The 24,400-nt window shown below is 38.0% G+C and overlaps 1 protein-coding gene across 6 annotated transcripts in view; it reads left to right on the top strand.

The window, feature by feature from the left end:
• ARHGEF3 (Rho guanine nucleotide exchange factor 3) overlaps positions 1 to 21,876 on the top strand; it is a 121,498-nt gene extending 99,622 nt beyond the window's left edge. For 5 of the 6 annotated variants that reach the window (XM_061455890.1, XM_061455889.1, XM_061455891.1 and 2 more), the window contains 9 exons: positions 1,818 to 1,925; positions 8,643 to 8,813; positions 10,834 to 10,896; positions 11,237 to 11,333; positions 11,433 to 11,509; positions 12,979 to 13,236; positions 14,414 to 14,584; positions 16,016 to 16,202; positions 19,590 to 21,876. In XM_061455890.1, the coding sequence (XP_061311874.1) occupies positions 1,818 to 1,925; positions 8,643 to 8,813; positions 10,834 to 10,896; positions 11,237 to 11,333; positions 11,433 to 11,509; positions 12,979 to 13,236; positions 14,414 to 14,584; positions 16,016 to 16,202; positions 19,590 to 19,936 (1,479 nt within the window). In that variant the 3' untranslated portion in view covers positions 19,937 to 21,876. Of the gene's footprint in view, positions 1 to 583; positions 941 to 1,817; positions 1,926 to 8,642; positions 8,814 to 10,833; positions 10,897 to 11,236; positions 11,334 to 11,432; positions 11,510 to 12,978; positions 13,237 to 14,413; positions 14,585 to 16,015; positions 16,203 to 19,589 lie in introns of those variants that run through there. The other variant, XM_061455894.1, reaches the window with a different exon arrangement.
• The last annotated feature ends 2,524 nt before the right edge of the window (positions 21,877 to 24,400 follow it).

Here is a 24,400-nt window from a genome sequence, read left to right as displayed (position 1 = left end):
TACAACAGTAAAGGAGAAATCTTTTAATCCTCATCCCCCTCTCCCTGTTTTCTGAAAAGTCCATACAGTCTTTATTTCCAGATTTTGTTTTGGGGGTGTGATATTCATGCTTAAGTAATCTTTGCTACTAAGGTAGAGGTGTTAGCAAAAGCTGTGCTGCTGGCATATGTCAGGGACTTCATGTCCTTTCACTGCAGTGCAGCACAATTCCCAACAAGCAGACTCTGCCATGAGATATTTGTGCACCAGGACTGGCATTCTGAATAATAATAAAACAGAGCCCATGGCTGAGCCACCAGTTAGAGAAGAATTACAGTGGAATCTCAAGATTTTTCTTTTTTGGGGCGTGAGTTGAGGGGGTGGGGATGCTGATGCTGTAGATAAGTGTGCTGCTGCTGGTGCTGCAGTGACGTCAAAAAATACTCCTTCAAAAACCTGTCTCAAAGACATGGTTGCTGAAAATGAAGCAATGTGAATAGCAGTGCAACGGTGAAGATAAGGATGTAGCTTGATCTAGGCTGCTGAAATTCTTTAATGCGAGGTTTCATGTGTGATGGAATACATTATTTTTGCTAGAGGGTTAAAGACTTTGTCCCTCATCTCAGCTGGCATTTATGGATTTCCAGGTCTGCCTGCTGAGAAGTAAATATGTAGCTGCTTCTCACCTTTCCTCTGTTGCTGTGCTAATGGAAGAGAATTTTTCTTGCCAGTAATACCGATGATGGTCGTTGCTGCTGAGATTTATTATTTTCTTGTATCAGGACAAATCTGAGTTATTTCCAGCAGGATTTGGATTTCTGAACAACAGGATAATAGGCATGCTTCATTTTCTTAAAGCTATGTCTATGAAATCGGAGGCATAGCAAACCTACACAAACTTCATAAGCATGGCTGAAAAAGAAAGATGATGTTGGAGGGGTTTTTTAACATCACCTGGAAGGTTTGGCTCTTTTTCTGTCAAAAATTGCCTTTTGCATGTGCTGTTCAAGATCCATTATATGTCAGATGGAGGTTAGGAAGCCAAGGGTAACTGTTCTATTTTTATGTATTTGTAATCACTTTTTTCCTTGTGTGATGATTTCTGTTAACATTTGTGTTTTTAAAATCTGCAGGACAATTGGTATATTATATTGAAGTGGTTATGTATTACTATAAGTGCTGTTAAAAGTATGTATGAAAAGAAAAACATTTAATTGAATGCATTTTGGTAGAATTTTGTTTTATTTTATGTACTTTTTAATGCAAAAATTAAATATATGTAAACATGTTATTAATGGGTTTGCCTGTATGTGTAAGTATTTCCATAGGAACATGCACTCAGAGGACAATTACAGTTAGGGATTTCTGTCAAAATTGTATTTTCTGGAATAAAATGCATTTGACAGAATAGAGTTATGTGCTGACAGTGCCAGAGGCAAAGAAATTGGTTTTATTTGAAAGTATTCCTTTCAAAGTCATATTATCATAACATACATTAGCTGCAAAGCACTGATGAGCATTTCTCTTTTGAGTTAATATAATAAAATGATTTAGTCGTTCTTTACCTTCTTCCTTTCCCCTGCTCCCAGGCATGCCAACTTCTCCATCATTATATTTTTCAGCTGTTTCCAGGATATGTATGTACCAGCCAAGAGTAATTAATTGTCAGTCTTAAAAATTGCTAGTTTATTTACTACCCTAATGCTATACCAGGTTCACACACTTGCTTTTTACAATGCTTTCTTGGGAAAAGCCAGCAAAACTGTCAGCGATTAACTGATTATGCTCACACTCCCCCCATTTTTTTTTCTTTCCCTTGTTATCCTCCCCTGCTACAGGAGCCCAGTAACAAACGGGTGAAGCCACTTTCCAGAGTCACATCACTGGCGAGTCTCATTCCTCCTGTGCGAGCCACTCCGCTGAAGCGGTTCAGCCAGACACTTCAGGTAATGGCAGTACGTGCACTGCTGCATTACGCACATTGCTAAAAGGGGAATGCATACATATTCACCACTTCTGCTAGGATTAGCATGGGAATGTGGACTGCACATACGAGCACACATACCATTGTAATGTCCCAAACAGGTTTAGGCAGCTTACGACTACGGTTACTCAACTTGAAAACTCAGAACTCCAAAACCCCACAATTTCTCTGTCCAGATAATTGATGGTTTTAATTGTCGGTAAGAAAACTATTGCACCTGTAGCATATCAGAGTTGCTATACTAAAGGATTACGATTGCTTTTTAAATTTGAGAAACAGAAATTCCCGCTACACTTTCATTTTGGTTGATTTCTTTGAAAATGTTATTTTTGGTACAGTGGGTCATGTAGGATTGCTAAATTCCCTTCTGTGCAATGAACTTTGACCTTGCCTAAACAAAAGAGTTAGTGAACAATTGGAAAAAAGTCATTTTCCAAAGCTGATGATGAAAATTAATAAAGGGCAAGCAAATGCCATTTAGAAATTAAATTTAATGCCATTTAGAAATTAAATAATGTTGTACTTGCAATTTCTAGGTTATAGATAGGTCTGTAACACTTAACATACTTAGAGACTAACAGAACTTTATAAACTATTTGTGCTTTCAGACCTAGAGGCTGCAAAACGTTTGGGTGCTCAGCTCCTGATGGTTATGATGAGTGGCATATAGTTGGAAGCTTCAGTACTTCTGTGGGTCTGGCCTAGAAGGACAGACTGTTTCCTCCTTAAAACAATTTATGTAAGAAGGCATGTGTAAGATCTAAAAATTATTTAACAAGCTTAACTTCTTTGATGAGAGGAAATACAAAAATACCCTGAATGAATTAAAAATGTTACTTAATCAAAATTAGCTTAATTAGGGCATCACTGAAGCCCTCTTATTCTCGAGGGGTAAAGAAATAAAACTTTGGAGCTAGGAGTCTTATGAGAAATAAATAAAAAGTCACGGGAAAGTACCATTTTTTTTTTCCTGTCGTGGCAGTGTAGAAAACAGGTATCACAGGGTTTCTTTAATATTGGTTTTCCTGTGCTCTGTTCCTGTGATTTTGGACGTGCAGACATCTGCAGAGAAAAGCTGCATGTGTGGGGTTAGAGGAAAGGCAAAATGTCTGAACTCTCCTCAGCCTGGGTTTGATCCAGAAGGTGTATTATAGCGTGACTAGAGCAGACATGCCTGTATTCCCTGGGGTGTATAAATCTCCTCCGTAGTCTGCTTCCAGGAAAAAATTGGCCCAGCTTTGGATGGATTCCATTAGTTCCAGTTGTTGAGGAGTGTGGAAAGTGAATTAATTTTTGGCTAAACTGCTTCTGTGTTTTCCTATTCACAGCCTTAGACAGCTGTTGTCCTCATTTAAGTACCTACGCTATTGTCCTATAGCGAATGCCTTTGAAACTGGTCTGTCCAGGTCAATATTTAATAAAAGCTTGATTTGGGCTATCCAAAACAAACTATTATTTCACACATGGGGTAGCAGCTTTCTGAGATGAAGGGTACATAAATGTGTTTGAGGAAGGATTTTGACAAGAACAGAAGAGAAAACAGTGACTTTGTTGCAAGTCCTACTGTTGGCAGATTTCTCCTTTGATCTATTCATATGGATTATAAGAATATATTTTAATTAACTGCTTCTAAGCAGATTAAGCAGTGATGTTAGTCATAGTTAGATAGTCTTCTAAGTAACTATGAACTCTGAGAAATCAGCATGAATGTCCTTCAAATCCTAGGTCAGAATCCATTCCCAGGTGATGAATGCTGGTGATGTCTCTCAAAACTGCCTTCATAGCTGGCTGTAAACTGACTCCTTATCTGCTTTTGTCAGCAGCAACAGAACAGGGGAAAAAAAAGACTGACCTTGTGCTTGTGTGCCCCATTTGGAATTATTTAGAAACATTGAGAAGCATGTATAGTTTTTTACTTTATTATGTATTGACGTAGCTTTTGTTGTGCCTTGTGGAACACTGTAGAGCAGGATTTTTTTTCATCGTGTAATACTTGTAAAAAGCAAAAAGTGCTCATTTTTCTTACTGGATGAACTTTTATATATCTTCATGGTTAAGATATTTCAGCCAAAATCTTTCTTCTTGCATTGCTGCTAGATGTTCTGTATCAGTAAAATGAAGAAAGATACTATCAACAGTGCAACATCCAAAACAAATTCTTCCCCTGGAAGAAAACAAAAAAAGCCAACAGAGCATCCATCCAAAGTGACCTCTCCAACAGCATCAATAAAAAGAATTAGAAAATTCTGAGTTTCCTTTATGGCATTTCAGTCAAACCTTCTTATATTCTTTCTGAATGGAAGATACATGTAAGATGGAAAAACTAAATTTATTGTGCATAATTTTCCTTGCCTCTGTACATCTACGTTCCACTTGATATTAACAGACCTGCATGCAGGCTGAAGAGAAACATCTCTGACTGAGATATTTTAAGACATGTTTTTAGTGATTTTTTTCTGTTTTGCATATTTCATTGATTATAGAGGTATTTGATTTTTGGTGTTTGAGTCTTACTTTTATAACAGTTTTCCACATTATTGGCAATACTTTTCCACAAGGATTCTAAAACAAACCCACAAAGTCTTTTTATTTTTTTGACTATTTATAGTCTGTTTCTGTCACACAGAGCACTGTAGACTAACTAATATCATGCTCTTAGCTTGATCTCTGACAGAGTCTGTGTATCTGCAGGATGCCAGATGCTAAGCAGGTATTCTTATTTGTTCATCCACCTGGAAAGCCACTATATTTCATTGCTGTATTTTCAGTCTGCATCAAGCTAGGCTAATGATTATGATGATCTGCTTGTTTCTGCTTGGTCTTATTCACAGCTGTGCTGTTTGGCTTAAAAGCTGAAAATAGGATCAGAAAAAGAACTCCAGCTGATGATGAAGAGACAAATTAAAGTCTGGCTGGCTTCCTCTGCAGCTTCAGTTTTCATCAGCCTGTCTTGTAGGGAGTCCAAATTATTTTTATCTGTCTTAGAACACTGGAAATTTCTAAAAATCCTTAAGAAGAAAACTCTTCTTATTATCACTTCTGAATGCTAGGACTTTACTCTGTAGTGCCCATTTCCCAGTACATGAAGCTGTTTGCTTTACTGCAGCTGAAATGAAGGTTTGTTAATTGCATGAATTAACATCAGTAACACACAGCCCCTTCATAGTAACAGTCTTGTAACAGCCAGTTAAAGCTACTGCAGTCAGATAAATACAGTAAATAAAATCAGAGGTTGTGGCTGGGTTAATTCCCCAGGTCCTTTAGGTTTTTTGCATTATCTGAAAATGTTAAGAGTCCCATATAGGCAGAATTGTTCACTAGTATGCTGGGTATATTTTTGAAGAAAGCCAGAACCTAGGGAAATATTTTTAGAAGACTGGAGATGCAGAAATGCTCTTTTGACATTCCTACAATTCCTCCATGGGATTCTGTCACATGACTGATTTTCCCTCCCCCTTCATGGCAAGTACCAGCCAACCATCAGAGTACCTTTAAGCTTGTTTTTAAAACTTGCTGGTATAACTTCAGTTTAGGGCTGTGTTCCACTAAACTGAAATGGGCCTCTTTATTTGCAAAAGAAAGTGTAAAGTAGTGGAACTGAAATGGTTAAACTGATGTGCTACACTAATCTTACACTATCAGAGTTTTATTAAAATAATTTATTGATTATGTAGGGATTTCTTTAGTTATCAGGTTTATGTGTCATTTCTGTTCTTGTCTGTTACAGCCCTGATGATTCAGGTGTGCTCAACTCTGAAGGGATAAAGTATTAATTTTAGCATTAAATAGTATTTCCCTGAAGATGCAACAGTTTGTCTCTTCATAGCTTTACAAGCCAATGTCTGCAATGTGTATGCAAAGGAATACGCGAACATTAGCTTGGATTCAACACTGAAGTGTGTGATTCCTGGCCTGACTAGATTTCAGCATCCTAGGATATGACAGTCAGGGGTTCTGCCTTTGCTGTGTTAGTGTATGAAAGAAGGAAACATGCCAGGCAAAGAAACCACTTGGTCTTGAAGTGGAATTTGTCCTCATTGTTAGGTAACACCTCAGAACTTTTCTGTTCCTTTCCACTAATAAATACCCACAGTCCGATGTTCCTTATTTAATATTAAGCAAGGTGCATTTTGTATGATTAATTAAAAGGGTAATGTATGAAAGAACTAAATATATACTTACTGTGTCCAGGCAGCAAAGATGCTGAGCAAGCAAGCAGGATTTTGGGCAGTTTGTTTTCTTTTTGAGTTTCTCAGCCTTTTTGTGCCACTTCTGCCCAGCTGAGGACAGTGTAGGGCTGTAGAGAATATCATCAAGCTTTCTCATGCAGCATAAAGAAGCATATTACTATCAGTGGATGTGAAAGCTTACTTTTCTTATAGTACTGTATGGAATTTCAGTTTGCTGTTACAGGTGCATACCATTTTATAATGTGGTATATGACCTTTTGTTAAAAGGTTTCAAGATCATGGCATTTACTTTTAAGATCTGGTGCTTTTCATTATATGTACTTTATTCATCATAAAACATTTCCTTTAAGAAAACACCAATGCAAACAGAGGAGCTATATACTGGAGGATGCATATGGGAATGCAGGGAAAGGAACATTCCATCTTGGGTCATGGAATGACAAACGTTCTGCTTGGCTGCATTCTGATGGTTGGTGATTTGTGGATGCAACACACCTGCCTTTTTCCCCCTAATCTTTCTTTCCATTTGCATGTGAAAGTAGCTGGTTCCATGATTTATCAGGTGTAAACACGTGTGTTCTTTATCTTCTTAAATTTTGAAGAAAGACTAGCACTTGACTTGCAAAGGTTTGGAAGGTTGGTATATATATATGTGTGTGTTTATTTTTAGGGGGTTTGTCGATTCCAAGGAGGGGCTCAAAATCGCTTATGTTAAAAGGCACAGTATTTATATAGTATGTCTTCTGATATTTAAAAAACCTTGTCTTATTAGGTATTTTTGCATTTCATGGGCTCTTATTTTCAAAGGAGAATTTCAGATATTGTACTTTGTATATGCTGCTTTCAACATGGAAATGAAGAGAATTTGTTTTAAATATTCTTGCCTAAGGCAACTTGAAAGACTGTTGTTATGTAAGGCAGATTTTAAATAACAACAAAAATGTAGAGTATTTCAACAATGTGAAATACTTGAGGCATCAGAGGCAGGACCTCAGAATAAGCCTCTAATTATAATGAAACAAGAAAGGAATCTTTTTTTCAGAATAGCAAAGCGAGAGCATAAAGTATTCATCCTTAGCCTTAAGTCTTTGAAAGAGTATACAGTCAAAGAGAATGCTCAAGTCTCAAAACTCAAGACTTGCTTTTAGAGAAGTTTAAGACCAGACCACATAATAGATACAGTGATGCATCTGTCATACAACCCCTGTGATACATCATCAGGGTTTAGAGGCTCCAGAAAGATTTTGCAGTAGTAGAACACAATTCTGGTATTTCACAATTTGCTATCTGCTAGCATTGATTGTTTGAATCAGTTTAACATGCTGCTTCAAATGCTAAGAAGTAAGGAAGAGCAGTTAGTGTAAAAAGAATGTTGCTTGTTATGAACATTAAAACTGAATATTTACATACCTTTTCCTTAAAGATAATACGATTGTTCTTTTAAGTTAGGTATCCATTTCACACCTTTCTATGTGACTTCGTTTCTTGATCTCACTGAACATCTCAGTAGGCGGGATGATACCATTTGAAAGGCTTTCTAACCATATCAGAAACAGTTTGGTTAGAGCATTATAGCATGAATTACCATCAGGTAGCAAGACACTTATTAAGGTAAGAGGAAAGGTTTTAAAGGGCAGTCTCACTTCCTGAACCCACTTTCTGCTCAATGAGAAAACATATTATTTTAAAATCATTAATATGTTTGATGTAATGCACCTTTTCACCTGGTATCCTCAAGGTAGGACCAAGTTTTTCTCAGTACAGACACCTTTGAACAGTCCCACCCTGCCGCAGAAATGGACTCAGTCAGAGATCAATGTGATCAGACCAAAGCCGTTTAATACAAAGCATCTATCCTTTTTATACTGTTGTCTGCATCTGCTTACAATAGCTTGCTGTATTATAATCAGATGCATATTCTTGTAGCACACAGCAACTATGGCTACATATACAATAGCTTGCTGTATTATAATTGGATACGTACTCAATAGCTTGCTATATTATAATTGGATACATATACAATAGCTTAGTATATTATGCTTTGATACATATTCTTGTAGCACACAGCAACTAGTATATGTTTGATCAAATAAGCGTATGGGAACTTAACCTTTAAAACTTGCTAACGATCCACTATTTTGTATCTTAGCACATTCCAGTTTCTTCTTATCTTGCTTGCGTTACTTTTGCTTTCTTACTCATGTCCTCCTTCATCCTCGGTTCATGTCGAACTCCATGTAGGCACTTGCTGACTTGGGAACATGGCTATTCTTTGCTAAAAATCCATCCACACCACCCAAAAAATAAAATCCAACAATACTATTGACTTTAAGCTGATACACAGGATGAGTTTATATTCCAGATTTTGCTGTCCTAGCTTTCCATATGTATATTTATTTATTTATATGCTATGTATATCGAATCCTTAGAGGGGAAAAAAGTGTCATGTGAAATTGTTCTAATACTGAAAAGTATTCTTCTATTTCTAGCGTTCTATCAGTTTCCGAAGTGAAAGTCGTCCAGATCTGTTCAGTCCACGATCATGGTCTCGAAATATGCCCCCAGCTAACACAAAGCGGAGAGACAGCAAACTGTGGAGTGAGACCTTTGATGTTTGTGTCAATCACATGCTTACATCTAAAGAAATCAAGCGTCAAGAGGTATCATATTTTTTCTTACTATAAATTTCATGTTCAGAAGTCATCTTTAAAGCGTGGAGTTAAAGAATGCCAGTAGGCATCAGGATAGCACTTGAAGCTTTCCTGAAATTAAGCAGAATGTCATCCTTTGTCTTTATAATTCAAGCTATATTAGATCAATATATTCTTCAAAGTCAGCTCATATTTCCTTAATAAATATGAAGTTACTAAGATATATTGTACTGTGATTGCCTGCCTGTATGTACATGTTCTGTATGACGCTTTCTGTAGTGATGGTTGATGTTTCGTTTTGTTCCCGTAATGATAGATGAGCATGCTATTTCAGGAACAGGTATTCAAGTCATACGTACACACAGAATCATAGAATGGTTAGGGTTGGAAAAGACCTTAAGATCATCTAGTTCCAACACCCCGTGCCATGGGCAGGGACACCTCACACTAAACCATGTCACCCAAGGCTCTGTGCAACCTGGCCTTGAACACCGCCAGGGGTGGAGCATTCACAGCTTCCCTGGGGAACCCATTCCAGTGCCTCATCACTCTTACAGTAAAGAACTTCTTCCTTAGATCTAACCTAAACTTCCCCTGTTTAAGTTTGAACCGATCACCCCTTGTCCTATCAGTACAGTCCCTATTGAAGAGTTCATCTCCAGCATCCTTGTAGGCCTTCTTCAGATATTGCAAGGCTTGGAAAAGAGTGTCTTTGAGGAAGTTTTCAGTGCTAGAAAGAGAAAATATTGATCAAAATATGAATCTTCCAAAGCATCAGTGGTTTTAATGTGTTGTACATGACAGATTCTAAGTAGCTCACGTTACAGCCAATGACAGATCTCTTGTGGAATCGAGTTTTCCCCCATACCCCTAAAAAAATATTTGTAGCAATAGCAACACAAGTTTATAATAATCTGAGAATAGTTCAGGAACAGAGTAATGAATGAAACAGTAACATCAAGCATTTCTTGTGCAGGTTTTAACATTGTACAAGAATTCATAGGAAATCACTTTTAAAATGGAGACCTTCAAAAGCAGCTTATTGGAAAATGAACTGTACAAACTATTTGCACAGCATTAACAGTCATTACTGTTTTGGGGCAGAAGCCAGGACCCTTCATAGAGCCCAAATAAATGAGCTGTATTCCAGGAACTTCTGCTTGAGGGTTCTTACGCTATGTATGTCAACAGAATATCTGAACCACTTCCATGCATGTGCTGTCAGTTAATTCACACTATGGGAAGCCTTCCATATATCCATGTTAGCTACTAGGACCATCTGCACTAGCTGATGATGTTCTTCCATGATTTATGGAGGTTGAAAGCCTTGGCTATGAAGCTGGTAATTCTAACTGACCAAAATGTTGTTAACTTCTTTCTGTACCCCGGTTTAGAATGAAATCATGCAGTAAGTAAATAACAATGGTATTTTGATAAACCAGTGTATTACGGTGGTGATCATTATTAATCTGCTGGTTTTAAAGTCTTTAAAGTCTCAAATCTGCTTCAACAGAAGTAACTAACATCAGCTGATAGTTAAGTAGGGCTCGGCCTTCATAACAAAACCAAAATAAACTGGTACCAAAATAAAAGTGCTCACTGCCACGTAAATGTTTTAGAGAAGATCTTTTACTTACAAGGCCGCATGGAACTTTTACCAATGCAAGTGTTACAATGGAACACAACAAATACTTGTGCAAATAGCTGTATAAAAGGTTAAGGTACGGCTGAGTCTAAACATCACACTGAAAATAGCTCCCCTGTCTGGAAACACTTTGGTTTGAAAAAAAGAATCCTGTGCTATTTCAGATATGCATTTTATGAGCAATCTGATACAATCCTGTTTTAAAAATTACTGCAAGTTTCTGTACCTGTGGAATAAAGCCTTACTTTATTTCTGCAATTAGATTTAGCAGAGAAATTCTGCTCCATGGTATTAAGACAGCTGTTCAGAATGTAACATCAGCTCAACAAGTTGAGTATAGATTAAATAAAATATATTTTATGGTATTTGTGTCTCTTTTTACAGGCTATCTTTGAACTTTCCCAGGGAGAAGAAGACTTGATAGAAGATCTGAAGTTAGCAAAAAAGGTATGTTCAAAAAACAGGTCAAACAGACAAAAAAACCCCGATACAACAAGCAGTATTAATTGGTTCATATCACTTTTAAAATATTTCTTGCTTTTACAGTTGCTAAGACGGGGGGGGGGGATTGACACCAAAACATAATTCTGTTTTCCCATCTTACTGAAACACTTAAGTGCTGCGTTTTTCTTTATGAATAAAACTGGTATGTTAAGATAGGGTTATGAAACTTCAAAATATTCTCAGCAACGGGTCTGGTTTTGCTTAAAGGGAGCTCTAAATGCTATCACTAATTTTTTAACTATCAATGATATGTTAATTACAGAGATCCCCTTTTTTCTTTCAGGCTTATCATGACCCAATGCTTAAACTTTCCATAATGACAGAGCAAGAGTTGAACCAAATTTTTGGAACACTGGACTCTCTAATTCCTCTGCATGAAGGTAAAACTCAAATAGTCTTTGCATTACTATTGCATATACATTTATAGTCATCTGATTCATTAAGTGCAGTTTCTCTTCTTTTTTTTTAATTGTCATTAGATCTTCTTAGGCGACTTCAAGAAGTCAGGAAACCTGATGGATCAACAGAACATGTTGGCCATATCCTTGTGGGTTGGGTAAGGCAACATTTTTAATTAATTTTTGGGACTTCAGAGCTGCAACATAGTTTTTATCGGACAATTTCCTTTCCATTTCTAGCATAGCATGTCAAAACTATATTCTCAGAGTATTTTTAAAAAGGAAAGGCAACTATTTAGAAATATAACGCAATGCTTTCTCTTTTGGGGGGATTTTTGGTGAAAAGATTTAGACCAGGATGTTGCTTTCAAAGCTTTTGGTATTGAAGAGATGAGCAGCATTTAATATGCTTTAAATAACAATTAAAATGCAACTAGAGTTTACCTGACATAAATCATTGAAGAATCTGCCCCCATTTGTATTCTTGTTTCCTGGGGAAATGAAGCTTGAACAGTCACATTGTGCAAGAGCACCCTACAGTTATTTTTGAGTGTCTGTCTGTTCCAGTCAAGGTAGCAGGTAGTTGTTAGTGCTGTTAAAGATGCTAATTTTCCAGAAGTTTTTAAAAAAAGAGAGGGATAAAAGAGCTATGCTATTGCTGCCCCATGAGAGTTGGTAAGTTCACTTTTGCTAGCATCCAACTACATAAACATTGAAAATAGCTTTTGTGAGATTTGTTGATAAAGTTGATCATTATATTAATAGAGCGATTTTAAAAGTAATTAGATATGTGAGAAGTTTACTTATAAATATATGTAAGTAATGAAATTTAGCAGGACAAAACGCCTTGAAATTTTTAAGGGATGAGGTAATAACGCATTCAGCAACTCTGAGTGAAACAGTGGCCTACTGTAAACAAAAGAAACGTGACTACTACTAGTAGCTAATGCAGATTGTTAGTGATAAGCTTCTAAGTGTCAAAGACTGGCTGGTTTTCTTTGCATAAAGTGATTTAAAATACATTTATTTTTTGGTGTGTTTGAACATCAGTGAAGTTCCCTTGGTCTAAATATGTCCTTTGTTGAAGCCTTTACATATAATAATGTGTTAATGTAGCAGGTTCTGTAAATTGATATATTCTTCTAATAAACATACAAGCTAGATTTTTTTCAGATTTAGGGCATGGTTCTGTCATTTTAGTGTGGTCAAGGTTCTTGAAGGCAATACTGAAGTCTTACTATAGAAGTCTGCTTATCTAAAAAAAAGACAAGGTTTGGGAGTACTCACTCCTAGGCTTTTATTTCCATTCATAATTAAAATCAGGTTTCTGTGTTTAACTGTTGTCTGCACTAAGTAGTGCTCAGTCTGAAGTCACAGATACTTTTAATGCTTTGGAATAATATTGCAGATTTCTAGGAACTGAGAGATGAGCTAGTGCTTTTGAAATGGTTTAAATGATGAACAAGGTAGTCAGAGGACCCTTGTCATCTTTGTTATTTTGGGAAAATTATCATCAATAATTTTTTGATAAATCTCCAACGAAAATATTTTCAGCATGAGTTTCTGAAACTTACAATGTAGCAAACTGCTTTGTTTCAACTGCAGAATAATTTATTCCTTTCCTCAGCTTCCATGCCTGAACTCCTATGATAGCTACTGCAGCAACCAAGTAGCAGCCAAAGCTTTATTGGATCACAAAAAACAGGATCACAGAGTGCAAGATTTCCTACAGCGCTGCTTAGAGTCTCCTTTTAGTCGCAAACTGGACCTTTGGAATTTCCTTGATATCCCAAGAAGCCGTTTGGTTAAATACCCATTGCTACTCAGAGAAATCTTGAGACACACACCAAACGATCATCCAGATCAGCAGCACCTTGAAGAAGCTGTAAGTTACTGTTGGATTTGGAGGTTAATTTTTTCTAGGAGATTGTAATTTTTTTTGCTTATTAATGAATAATAAAAAAGTGATATTCTGCTTCAGCAGAACACTTTATCTTTTGAAGTGATGTGTTTTGTAAATTGTGTATTTGCCAAGTTAAATTAGGAAACAGAAATTACTGTATTTGGTTGGCTCTTAACACTGTTTTAAGCTTATGAAGTACATTTCTTTTCACGTCTGGCAGTCTGCTTTAAGCACATTGGGCCAAGCTGATCTTCTGTGTATCTCCTGGAATCAGTCGATTCTTGAATTACCTGTTTGGGCATGTATGTCACAACCCATTCACCTGCTCCTCCTCCAGTTATCTAACGGAGGAATTGGATCAGTCTAAGCAACCTATGATCACTATTAGAGTTGCCTAAAATCAATAGACCTTCACATCCACAATCTCAATCAAGAATCATATATTAAGTTTTGGATACATTGGTCTCAAGGTCCTTAAAGACTGCATAATATAAGAAAGATAGACAGGGGGAGTATTTATTTTTATAGAAAGGGCAAAGTTTTTTTTTAAGTAAAAAGGGAAGACTGTTATTACTTTTAATTGTAAAATCATAGGTGTGTGCAAGTAGTGGAACTGTAAAATAAAATTAATTTACTTTATTTCCAGAGGGCAACTTTCAGAGTGAACCAAGGGTGAGAATTCATGTTTTGCAGGATAAAGATCTTAACAGGTCTTCTGTTTCTTGTTCTCTGATACGCTATAGCAGTTTTCAGAGAATTACAATTTATTTTAAATAAATATCTTTAAAGCAGATTACTTGTGTTGTTTAGTGACATTTTCAGCTGACAAAAAAACCCATCTCCCGTTACATTTCTTACATCTCTTTATTTTAATTCTGCCTATTTTGGTTTGATATAGAGAGACAAATATCAGATTTTTAAGCCGTTGTTAGAAACAGTGATGAAGCCAAACTAAACTGTCTTTGTACACTGTAGCCTGCTTGATTCTGTTCCTTATATTTATACTCTTACAGACTGGTCTGCAAAAAAAATATGAAAAATATAGTCAATTAAAATATATTTTCTTGTAGCTACGGGTCATTATTAGGAGATAGCTCTGAATATTGGAATGTCTAATTAAAGTTCATGGTTTTTTCGTTTTTTTTTTTTTTTTTTGCAGATAAATATAATTCAGGGCATAGTGGCTGAAATCAACATAAAAACTGGTGAATCTGAATGCCAGTATTACAAAGAGAGACTTATTTATCTTGAAGAAGGTCAAAGGGATTCACTGATTGATAATTCACGTGTTGTATGTTGTCATGGTGAACTGAAGAACAACAGAGGAGTGGTAAGAATAAACGCTTTACCATAAATAGCTTTTAAAGATACCTTCATTATGCATGACAGCTAAAAGCTGTGAGTTACAGACAAACATCACCCTCTCATATATAGGAAGCTGATAAATATTATCTGTAACACATCGTTTTTGTTAGCAATCAAATATCTGTGTTATGCAGATAAGCAGCTGTATGTGTCTCTTGTCTCTTAGGGAGACCTAACAGTATCCTGGCTAAATTGTAAATCTTATATGTTTCAGTAACATTTATAGGGGAAAAAAATGCAAATAAGAAACATAATTCTGGTCTTAGAGACAAGACAATAATACCTGTAACAACACACAGAATGTTCTAACAAATGTTAACTGTGTCAAAGGCTATTGTTGCAAGTATTGGTTTACTTGATTATTTGTTGAAATCAAAGCTATTTATTGAACAGAGGTATTTGATACGCCAGATTCCAGACTCTAGGAGTCTGCACTACTAATAAGCATCATAAGCTGGCACATAAGAATGTGTAGATTAGTAGAGAGGTTAATAGAAGAGAAACCAGTCATCTTAGATTTATTTTTTTCCCCAAGGTTAAACAAAAACAACATGAAATTTTGAATGGACGAACAATGAAAACAGATCTTTTTCTCATTAGCTGACCTTACAAAAAATGCATTAAAAATAAAACCTCAAACAACTAAGTAAATAGAATCCTAAATGTATTTTTCAGCATTGGGAGTTGCTTCCGTGTAACATGTTTATGCATATAATAAAAGGGTCATGTTTAGTCATACAGCTAAGATAGATAAAATGGATGCTGTTTTCTGGTTCGCCTGATAAAGATCGGACAGGCAGTTACTTACAGCAAACTATCAGGAAAAAACAGCCATTTTTCATCTTTTGGTGAACTTTATTCCATGGACACTACCCCTGCCTTTCTTTGGTAGTGTAACATAAACTTGTGCCACCTAGGAGCAAAAGTAATTTTCTGAGCTTCAAAGAGCTGTAGTGAAGCTGTTTGTAAACAGCATGTGAATTGTAAAAGTACTGCTCATAACTGAGCATTGAAAATACCTGGATGAGTAAGACTGCCTGTTTCTTAGTGGCACAGACCGCAGAGCAAAGTTAAAGTGGGTGTCAGGAGAATGCATATAGGCATGCTGGTGCACAGCGCTTTGAAATGTCGTGCACATATCAAGGCCGTAACGCTAGAATATCAGTTAGCATTGCGACATAGAAACTGAGGACATGAAAAATAAATTTAGAAGTTTTTAAATTGTTTTTATGTATTTACATGCTGTTACCCCCTAAGACTTAAATTGTGGGACGAGAGGAATCCTTATTTTAACTGTTGAAAGTACAAGGTTAGAACATGCTGCGGTTTGAATAAATTTGGTTTAAGGATGTTTTCAAGAAGGAATAATGCTTTATTACTTACTAATTCCTAACAGAAACTGCACGTCTTCCTCTTTGAAGAAGTGCTGGTGATCACTCGAACTATCACCCATAACGAACAGCTCTGGTACCAGCTGTATAGGCAGCCAATTCCCGTGAGGGAGCTTGTGCTAGAAGACTTGCAAGATGGAGAGGTGCGACTGGGTGGATCCATACGTGGTGCCTTCAGCAACAATGAGAGAAGTATGACTGCACCTTTTTTTTTTTTTTTTTTATTTGCTCATATAGGATCATTGTAACCTTACAATTGCCAATGAGGCATCAGGATGTTTCCTCTGAAATTCACATTACCTGTATCCAACATCTTGATTTTTATTTCAAACTGGCTTATTACAGAATAGTTACGGTTGGAAAGGACCTTAAGATCATCAAATTCCAACCAACCCTGCGATGGGCAGGGACACCTCACACTAAACCATCTCACCCAAAGCTACGTCCAACCTGGCCCTGAACGCCGCCAGGGATGGAGCATTCACAACTTCCCTGGGCATTCCAGTGCCTCACCACCCTCACAGTAAAGAATTTCTTCCTTATATCCAATCTAAACTTCCCCTGTTTAAAACCTGTTACCCCTTGTCCTGTCACTACAGTCCCTAATGAAGAGTCCCTCCCCAGCATCCATATGAGGTCTCCACGCAGCCTTCTCTTCTCCAGGCTGAACAGCCCCAGCTTTGTGAGCCCATCTTCATATGGGAGGTGCTCCAGTCCCCTGATCATCCTCGTGGCCTCCTCTGGACTTATTCCAGCAGTTCCATGTCCTTTTTATGTTGAGGACACCAGAACTGCACACAATACTCCCAAGTGAGGTTTCACGAGAGCAGAGTAGAGGGGCAGGATCACCTCCTTCGACCTGCTGGTCACGCTCCTTTTGATGCAGCCCAGGATGTGGTTGGTTTTCTGGGCTGCAAGCGCTCACTGAAGCTGGCTCATGTTCATTTTCTCATCAGCCAACGCCCCCCAGTCCTTCTCTGCAGGGCTGCTCTGAATCTCTTCTTTGCCCATCTTAAAGCTGTGCCTGGGATTGCTCCGACCCAGGTGTAGGACCTTGCACTTGTCATGGTTAAACTTCATGAGGTTGGGATCAGCCCACCTCACAAGCGTGTCAAGGTCCCTCTGGATGGCATTCCTTCCCTCCAGGGTATCAACTGAACCACACAGCTTGGTGTCATCGGCAAACTTGCTTGAGGGCACACTCAATCCCACTGTCCATGTCAGCGACAAAGATGTTGAACAAGACTGGACCCAACACCAATCCCTGAGGGACACCACTCGTTACTGGTCTCCAGCCGGACATTGAGCCACTGACCACAACTCTTTGTGTGCAGCCATCCAGCCAGTTCTTTATCCACCGAGTGGTCCATCCATCAAATTGATGTCTCTCCAATTTAGACACAAGGATGTCGTGTGGGATAGTGTCGAACGCTTTGCACAAGTCCAGGTAGATGACATCAACTGCTCTACCCCTGTCCATCAGTTCTGTAGCCCCATCATAGAAGGCCACCAAATTGGTCAGGCAGGATTTCCCCTTAGTGAAGCCATGCTGGCTGTCACCGAGCACCTTGTTGTTTTTCATGTGCCTTAGCATGCCTTCCAAGAGAATCTGCTCCAAGATTTTGCCAGGCACAGAGGTGAGACTAACTGGTCTGTAATTCCCCAGGTCATCCATTTTCCCCTTCTTGAAAATGGGGGTTATATTTCCCTTTTTCCAGTCATTGGGAACTTCATCTGACTGCCATAATTTCTCAAATACGGTGGACAGTGGCTTAGCAACTTCATTAGCCAGCTCCTTCAGGACCTGCGGATGGATTTCATCAGGAACCATGGACTTGTGCACATTCAGCTTTTTAAGATGGTCTCAAACCAGTTCCTCTCCTGTAGTGGGCCCAAGGTCTTCATTCTCACAGTCCCTGCATCTGCCTTCCAAGACCTGGGTGGTGCGGTCAGAGCCACACCGAGGCAAAGAAGTCATTCAGAACCTCAGCCTTCTCCAAATCCTGTGTAGCCAGTTCTCCTGAGAGCTTCCTGAGGGGGCCTGTGTTCTCCCTAGTCTGTTTTTTATTTGCTACGTACCTATAGAATTCCTTCATGTTATCTTTAACATCCCTACCCAAGTTAAATTCTAACTGGGCCTTAGCTTTCCTAACCTGGTCCCTAGCTTCACGGACAACATCCCTGTACTCTTCCCAGGCCACCTGTCCTTGCTTCCACCTTTTATAAGCCTCTTTCATAATTTGAATTTTCCTCAGGAGCTCCTTATCCATCCAAGGAGGTCTCCTGGCCCTCCTGCTGCACTTCCTTCTGGTTGGGATGCAACACTCCTGAGCTTGTAGCAGGTGATCCTTGGATATCAACCAAGAGTCTTGGGCCCCCCCTGCCCTCTAGGGCTATATCCCATGGAACCTTACTGAGCAGGTTCCTGAAGAGGTCAAAGTCTGCTTTCTTTAAGTCCAGGGCAGAGAGCTTGCTGCACGCTCTTCTCACTGTCCTGAGGATCTCAAACTCGAGCATCTCATGATCGCTGCATCCAAGGCTGCCCTGGAACATCACATTTTCAATGAGCCCTTCCCTGTTGGTGAGCATGAGGTCAAGCATGGCACCTCTCCTTGTCGGCTCCTCTATTACTTGCCGAAGGAAGTTGTCTTCCACACAGTCGAGGAACCTCCTGGATTGCTTGTGCTGGGCCATACCGTCCTTCCAATAGATGTCAGGGTGGTTGAAGTCCCCCATGAGAACAAGGGCCTGTGAGTGTGAGGCTTTTCCTATCTGTCTGTAGAGTGATATTATCTTGTAACTTGCTGCTTTAGATTGTTAATGGGATTTCTTCACACACCTGCTTCTGTACTGAATTGGAAAGGGGAGAATAGGTAGGATAGGGTGACAAACCCACAAAATTATCAGCAAGTGTATTTTGAAGTCTTTCGCTATTACAACTTTCCTTGTATTATTGCTTGTATGAGTGCAATTCCATAATTCTTTCAGCTGACAGGTAATTAATGTTGTCTTTAGTGTTAAGACTGCAGCTATTCATGTTGATGTCAAGAGGTAAGAGTTAATGTCCTCATAATCAAGAATATTCTAAAGATGCTTGTTTCTATTACTCGAGTGGCTTTGAGACTTACTTACCTTGTGAAAACTTTGAGGGGTTTTCAGATGTATTCACTTTGTTAGTGAAGTGAATGGAGGAAATGAGGCAATCTTCAGCTGACACAAGACACAGTATTCAGTCAAGATTCTGGAAATCTGCTTTGCAGAGAAGTAGGAGGAAGGCGTTGAAGTGTGGCAGAAGCTTTAATCCTGCTGATTCACCTAAAGTTTTATGGGTAGTTTGTGCATGGCACAACCAAAATTGCATAATCCAGCAATATGAAATTATTATAAGTGCTTGTTCTGTGTTCTTCCCCCACAAAACAAGGAGATAACTAGATTCTTCTCTCTGGTCTGACGCAATATTGGCAGGAAAAAACCTTAGTTCAAAGATCTTGCAGGTTCTGTTATTTAAATAAACTCTTTGGTTATAGGATCTATTCAGCCAAAGCATTCAGTGTTTTGGTATGTATTGTTTTTTTTCAGTCAAAAACTTCTTTAGAGTCAGCTTCAAAAATGGATCTCAAAGCCAGACTCACTCACTCCAAGCCAATGACTCCTTCAACAAGCAACAGTGGCTTAATTGCATCCGCCAGGCCAAAGAGAAAGCTACATGTGCAGGCAAAGCTGGCATGCTGAACTCGGAAGCACATTTCCTTTTGCCCCCGCATGGAAACAGAGTACCCCAGGGAGAAACTGTGGTGGAGCGAATGGACCAATCGGACTGTGAGTCAGACTGTAGTATGGACACCAGCGAGGTCAGCATCGACTGTGAACGTATGGAACAGACGAACTCTTGTGAACATGAAAAGCAAACAGAAACCAATGTTTGACAAAAGCAGTTTATGGAAGAAAATCTGTCTCTTACCTGTACAGTATTTGCATTCCATACATGGAACCATTTGGAGAAGCACTTTTAGAATATTTTCTGTGACAGTGTCAATGCAGTCCTTGTATTTGTACCTATGAGTGTTGTACTGTGACTGCCAATCTGTATAAGCTGGAATCTCTTGCAACTCATGTCCTGTGATTATATTCCATAAATGTCTTAAGGTGGATGAAAGAGGTACTTGACCAGTTATTCTCAATGTCCTGCTGTAAACAGAATCTCTTAACTACTGTTTATATATGCATTACATAAAGGATCTTTTCATAATTTAAGTACTTTATTTGCCCTTTAATGGGGCAGCTGAAGATCTGGACTTAAGGAGTTTCAGGATGGGTGGTATCAAGGTAAGCTTTCATAAAACCATAGAAGGAAAAATTAGTTTCTTGTAACAAGGAAAACATATTGCAATAACCTATCTGAACTCCTATGGTATTAAAATCAACACAAACTGTAAACAGCGGGCCGTGTAACCATGGGACTCTTTAGAGATGAATTTTTCAAAATGAAGCACTGCCCTAAGATCCAGCAAGTAAATTTACCAAATTCTGGTCAGTTAAAGTGGTCAGCATAGTGCTGTTTTATTTATCAAAGGATGTAATGCTAAAAATAATCAACTAAAAAAAACCCAAACAACCAAACCTCTACAGCCAGCACTGAATTAAGTGAAATGCTGAGAGTACTGGGTATTTGTAAATAAGCTGGTAGTTTGCTTTCAGTGCCATATATAAAATAGATATATATATTATCCTGATCAGGATAAAAATGGAAAAAAGCTTTTGCTTGTGAATAGGCCCTCTTCAGCATTTTGCACTCCACTGACCTCCACTGTTGGTTTTAAACACCACTAAACTCATGTTAAAACATTATAATTTCCTCTAAATGTCTGTTTACAATTACATGTAGTTGATTTTTAAAATTAAGTGACAACTTTGTATAAATGGTGCTCTACAAAATGCCCTATGGGATTATGTAGAGAAAGTTTAAACAGAAAGGGAATTGCTTTTCCTTTAGGATGTATTACGTTCTTTGTATTTTTCTCCAGTTTTGTTTTAAAAGTATTTGTTGCATTTAATCTCATGCAGTAATTGGAAATGTTACTGTGTTTTCTGGTGGCTGATTGTTAAATCTCATTATGATGAGGAGCAGATGAGTCACTTAAATGCAGTCTAAATCACTTAGTTCAACATCCTGTTACTATTCAGTAACCCCGTGGGTAATGCTGTATTCCTTAACATGAGAAATAATGCCAGTGCTGTATGGCAAGCTATGAAAATTCTGTATTAATAAATTCAGACGATCCTTCGTATTACACAGGATGACCTGTGCAAAGTACTCGTAACACCAGAAGTAGAAAAACTGCTAAGTTATTGCCAAAAACAATTTTTGTGTTCTACAAGTTTACAGAAAATTTACTATGTCAAGTATCTGATTTATATGCTGGTGCGCATTACAGAAATCAGTGTGACAAGACGATAAACAATATAAATCAAGGTATTTTTATTTTTTAAAAAAGTCATTTTTACCTGATAGAACATATTTCTGTATTTATAGTTTTTAAAAAAAGAAGTCAATTTTCTTTTCTGTTTCAAGCTTTGTAATTTATTTCAACTGCTTCATTTTTAGAGCTGAATTGAGTATTCCAGTGAAGATGAGACAAAGGAAGGGCTTGCAAAAGAAAAGGCAGAGGAAAGCATAGTAGGGGATGAACCATGTTCAGAAAACCTGTTCAGCAAAATGTTCAAAAAGAGCAAAAAGCCTGTAAAGTGCTTAGATGGGGAAGAAAGAATGAATGTGTGTATTGACTATTTGGTTTTTTTTTAATAATAGCCTTAAACTTCTCTGGAAGCATTTAAAATAAATTACATTAAACTGTTTTGCTCTTTATTTGGTTTGGTGGTTTGTGCAAGAAGACTACAGAAGTTTCAGTGGTACGCACAGTGACCAAGTGGTACGGTGGTACACCAAGTGACAGTGGTACATACGTGACCAAGGCGCATACTGTGGTTCTGCTGGAATGGTTGCATATTGGGATCTAATACAATAGAGTAACCAAGAAACAAGTCACTGCACACAATTCAGCACAATTCCCAGAGTTTTGTATTATAGAATCAATTTAGTAAGAAAGTGGAACAAAAAATTAACATCCTGCCATCAGTTTCTCTCTTGTAGGTCACTTCTCTACTAAGTATTTATTATTCCAAACATTGAGATTATTATTTTTGAGGCATGTAAAAAGCCACCACCCAGCCAGTGATTCTCAGAAGATGAATTTATTTATTAATTTATTTACTATCATTTAGCAACCTACTGAGCATCATGTTCAACATGCTGCAGTGCAAGTGTTCTGGTTTTGCTTTGCAGTTGACATGCACGTAGCTACTTATTTGATCTGATAAAGCTTAATAATGTTGGATTGGGGGGGGGTGTTTGGTTGTTCTTTTCAGAATTATCTTAAGGAATAAGCCTTCCAGTTTAAGAATACTGGTATGATTCTGGATTTGGTTAGCTTGTTTTGGGTTTAGTGCTTCTAAAATGCCATTGTTTTGAAAGAATGACTTTTGGTTGTGGCTGGGGAGTGGTGAGGTGGGCATGGATGAGAAAATGTACCAGAAAGGATGGGTAAAATATAAAATGGTGCATACAAAATAAAAAGGAAAAGTAATGTAAGTAAATATGTCAGTGTTCATTGTGGTTAAGTGATCCTGGTGTCAGCAGAGTAAGAGTCTGCATCAGTGAACTGGCATGCATACTGCATCCATGCTGCATGCGTTGACCTCTGCATGGAAATCATGCAGAAATTTGCTTCTGATTTCTCAGGTCGCCTACCCTTGTACATACCGTGCCTCCATTAATGAGACAGTTCAAAGCTGTGTAACTTTTATATTGGATCTCTCAGGGAATAAATGCAAAAGGATAGATTGTCTTGACTGAGAAAGAAAGGTAAGCAAAGGGAACACCCATGGAAGTCTGGACTGTATGGGTCCTCTGAGACTACCAAAAGAAAATTTAACTGTCTGTGGTCTTTGGTTCCCTAGATACGGTCTGCAGCACTGAAAAGGAGAAGTCAAGGATGAAGACCTATCTCCTGGGACACAAAGGTCTGCTGTGAGGCACCAGGAGCACTTAGTTTAAGTTTGTGAAGCTCAGTACCAGGGATCAATTGCCATAATCTGCCTTGCAGACAGGACCAAAGTTGAACTCCAAGGTGTAGAGAAAGTGTTTCTCAGTGGTCAACTCCTTTTCAGCATGACCCCCCTGAACCAGGTATACTGCCTTAGGAATGCCTCTGACATAGTGGGAGCCATGTTGCTTGAGGTTCTACAGGTATTTCTTGAATTTGAAGGCCACATTAGAGCTTTTACATACCGGTTTAATGGATTGGCTCTTTTTGAAAATGCTGTTATTTTATGGTGATGCTGACGCAGGCAGGACGTAACACAGTCAGAAATCCAGTTCCACGTACGTGGAAGATTTGTTCCTCTGAATGAGGGGTTCCACATCCAGAATGGACAGTTCTTCCATAGTTCCTGCTTATTCACAAATACTGACTTTAAAATAATGTAATCTGTTCTACTGATTAGGTTGATGCTGCCATCTACTGGAAATAAATGCTTATTTTTGGAACTGATTTGATTACATTAAAATATTTTAAGATCTTAAATGTATTCATTATCTTTTTTAATACAAGTAGAAAGTTTCAGACTTTCATCTGAGGATCGCAGATTTGTTAGAAAAAAGTACTAGGTGAGTTTCTGCTACTCATGCATGGCTTTACAGAGCCAAGTTGAGACTACGTCCCCTGTTTATCTCACTTTTTACTATTACAGGCATTTTTACTACCAGCACAGGCTTTTTATTATCACAGGTTTTTGCCGTGGCTGGTAAATGGTACTAAAGCTCTTTCCAAGTGTGTAAATAAGGTTTTGTCTCTGAATTTTCTGAAGGTATCTCTCTCTGTATGGTCTATGAAGAAAGCTTAATGATACAGTTCTCCCATCTTTGATCTGGCACCAAAAGTTTAGTCAGCATTAAACATTTGAAGAAATGTGTTTTGCATCAATTGCATAATTTCTGGAAAGTAAAATAGAAATTTCTAGTTATTCAATTAAACAATATGCTTAGACTAAATATTCTGCTTTTCTAAATCTGCTTTCATGAAAGAATACTGAGGTAACGTCTGGAGCAAGCAACCAAGTTTTGTCCTTCAGCATGAAGCCTTATGCACTCCACTCTTACAAATGTCTTTTATTTTGTGGCTATTAATCTTATGTCAATCTCTATTACTAACATTTTAAATATCATCTGATTTCAGAATCAAAGGGATCTGCAGCTGCTTTGTACTTGGGAAGGAAACCACTTAGTGCAAGCCCAGGGAGTCGTGGTTGAATGCTTGGCAAATAGCAGAAAC

This window comes from Pezoporus flaviventris, unplaced genomic scaffold (genome assembly GCF_033815535.1).
Source record: "Pezoporus flaviventris isolate CSIRO_AGI_PZ_B2104156 unplaced genomic scaffold, CSIRO_AGI_Pfla_v1 ptg000021l, whole genome shotgun sequence".
Lineage (NCBI taxonomy): Eukaryota > Metazoa > Chordata > Aves > Psittaciformes > Psittacidae > Pezoporus > Pezoporus flaviventris.
Note: the sequence above shows the minus strand (reverse complement) of the source record. Positions and strands in the feature narration are given on the sequence as shown.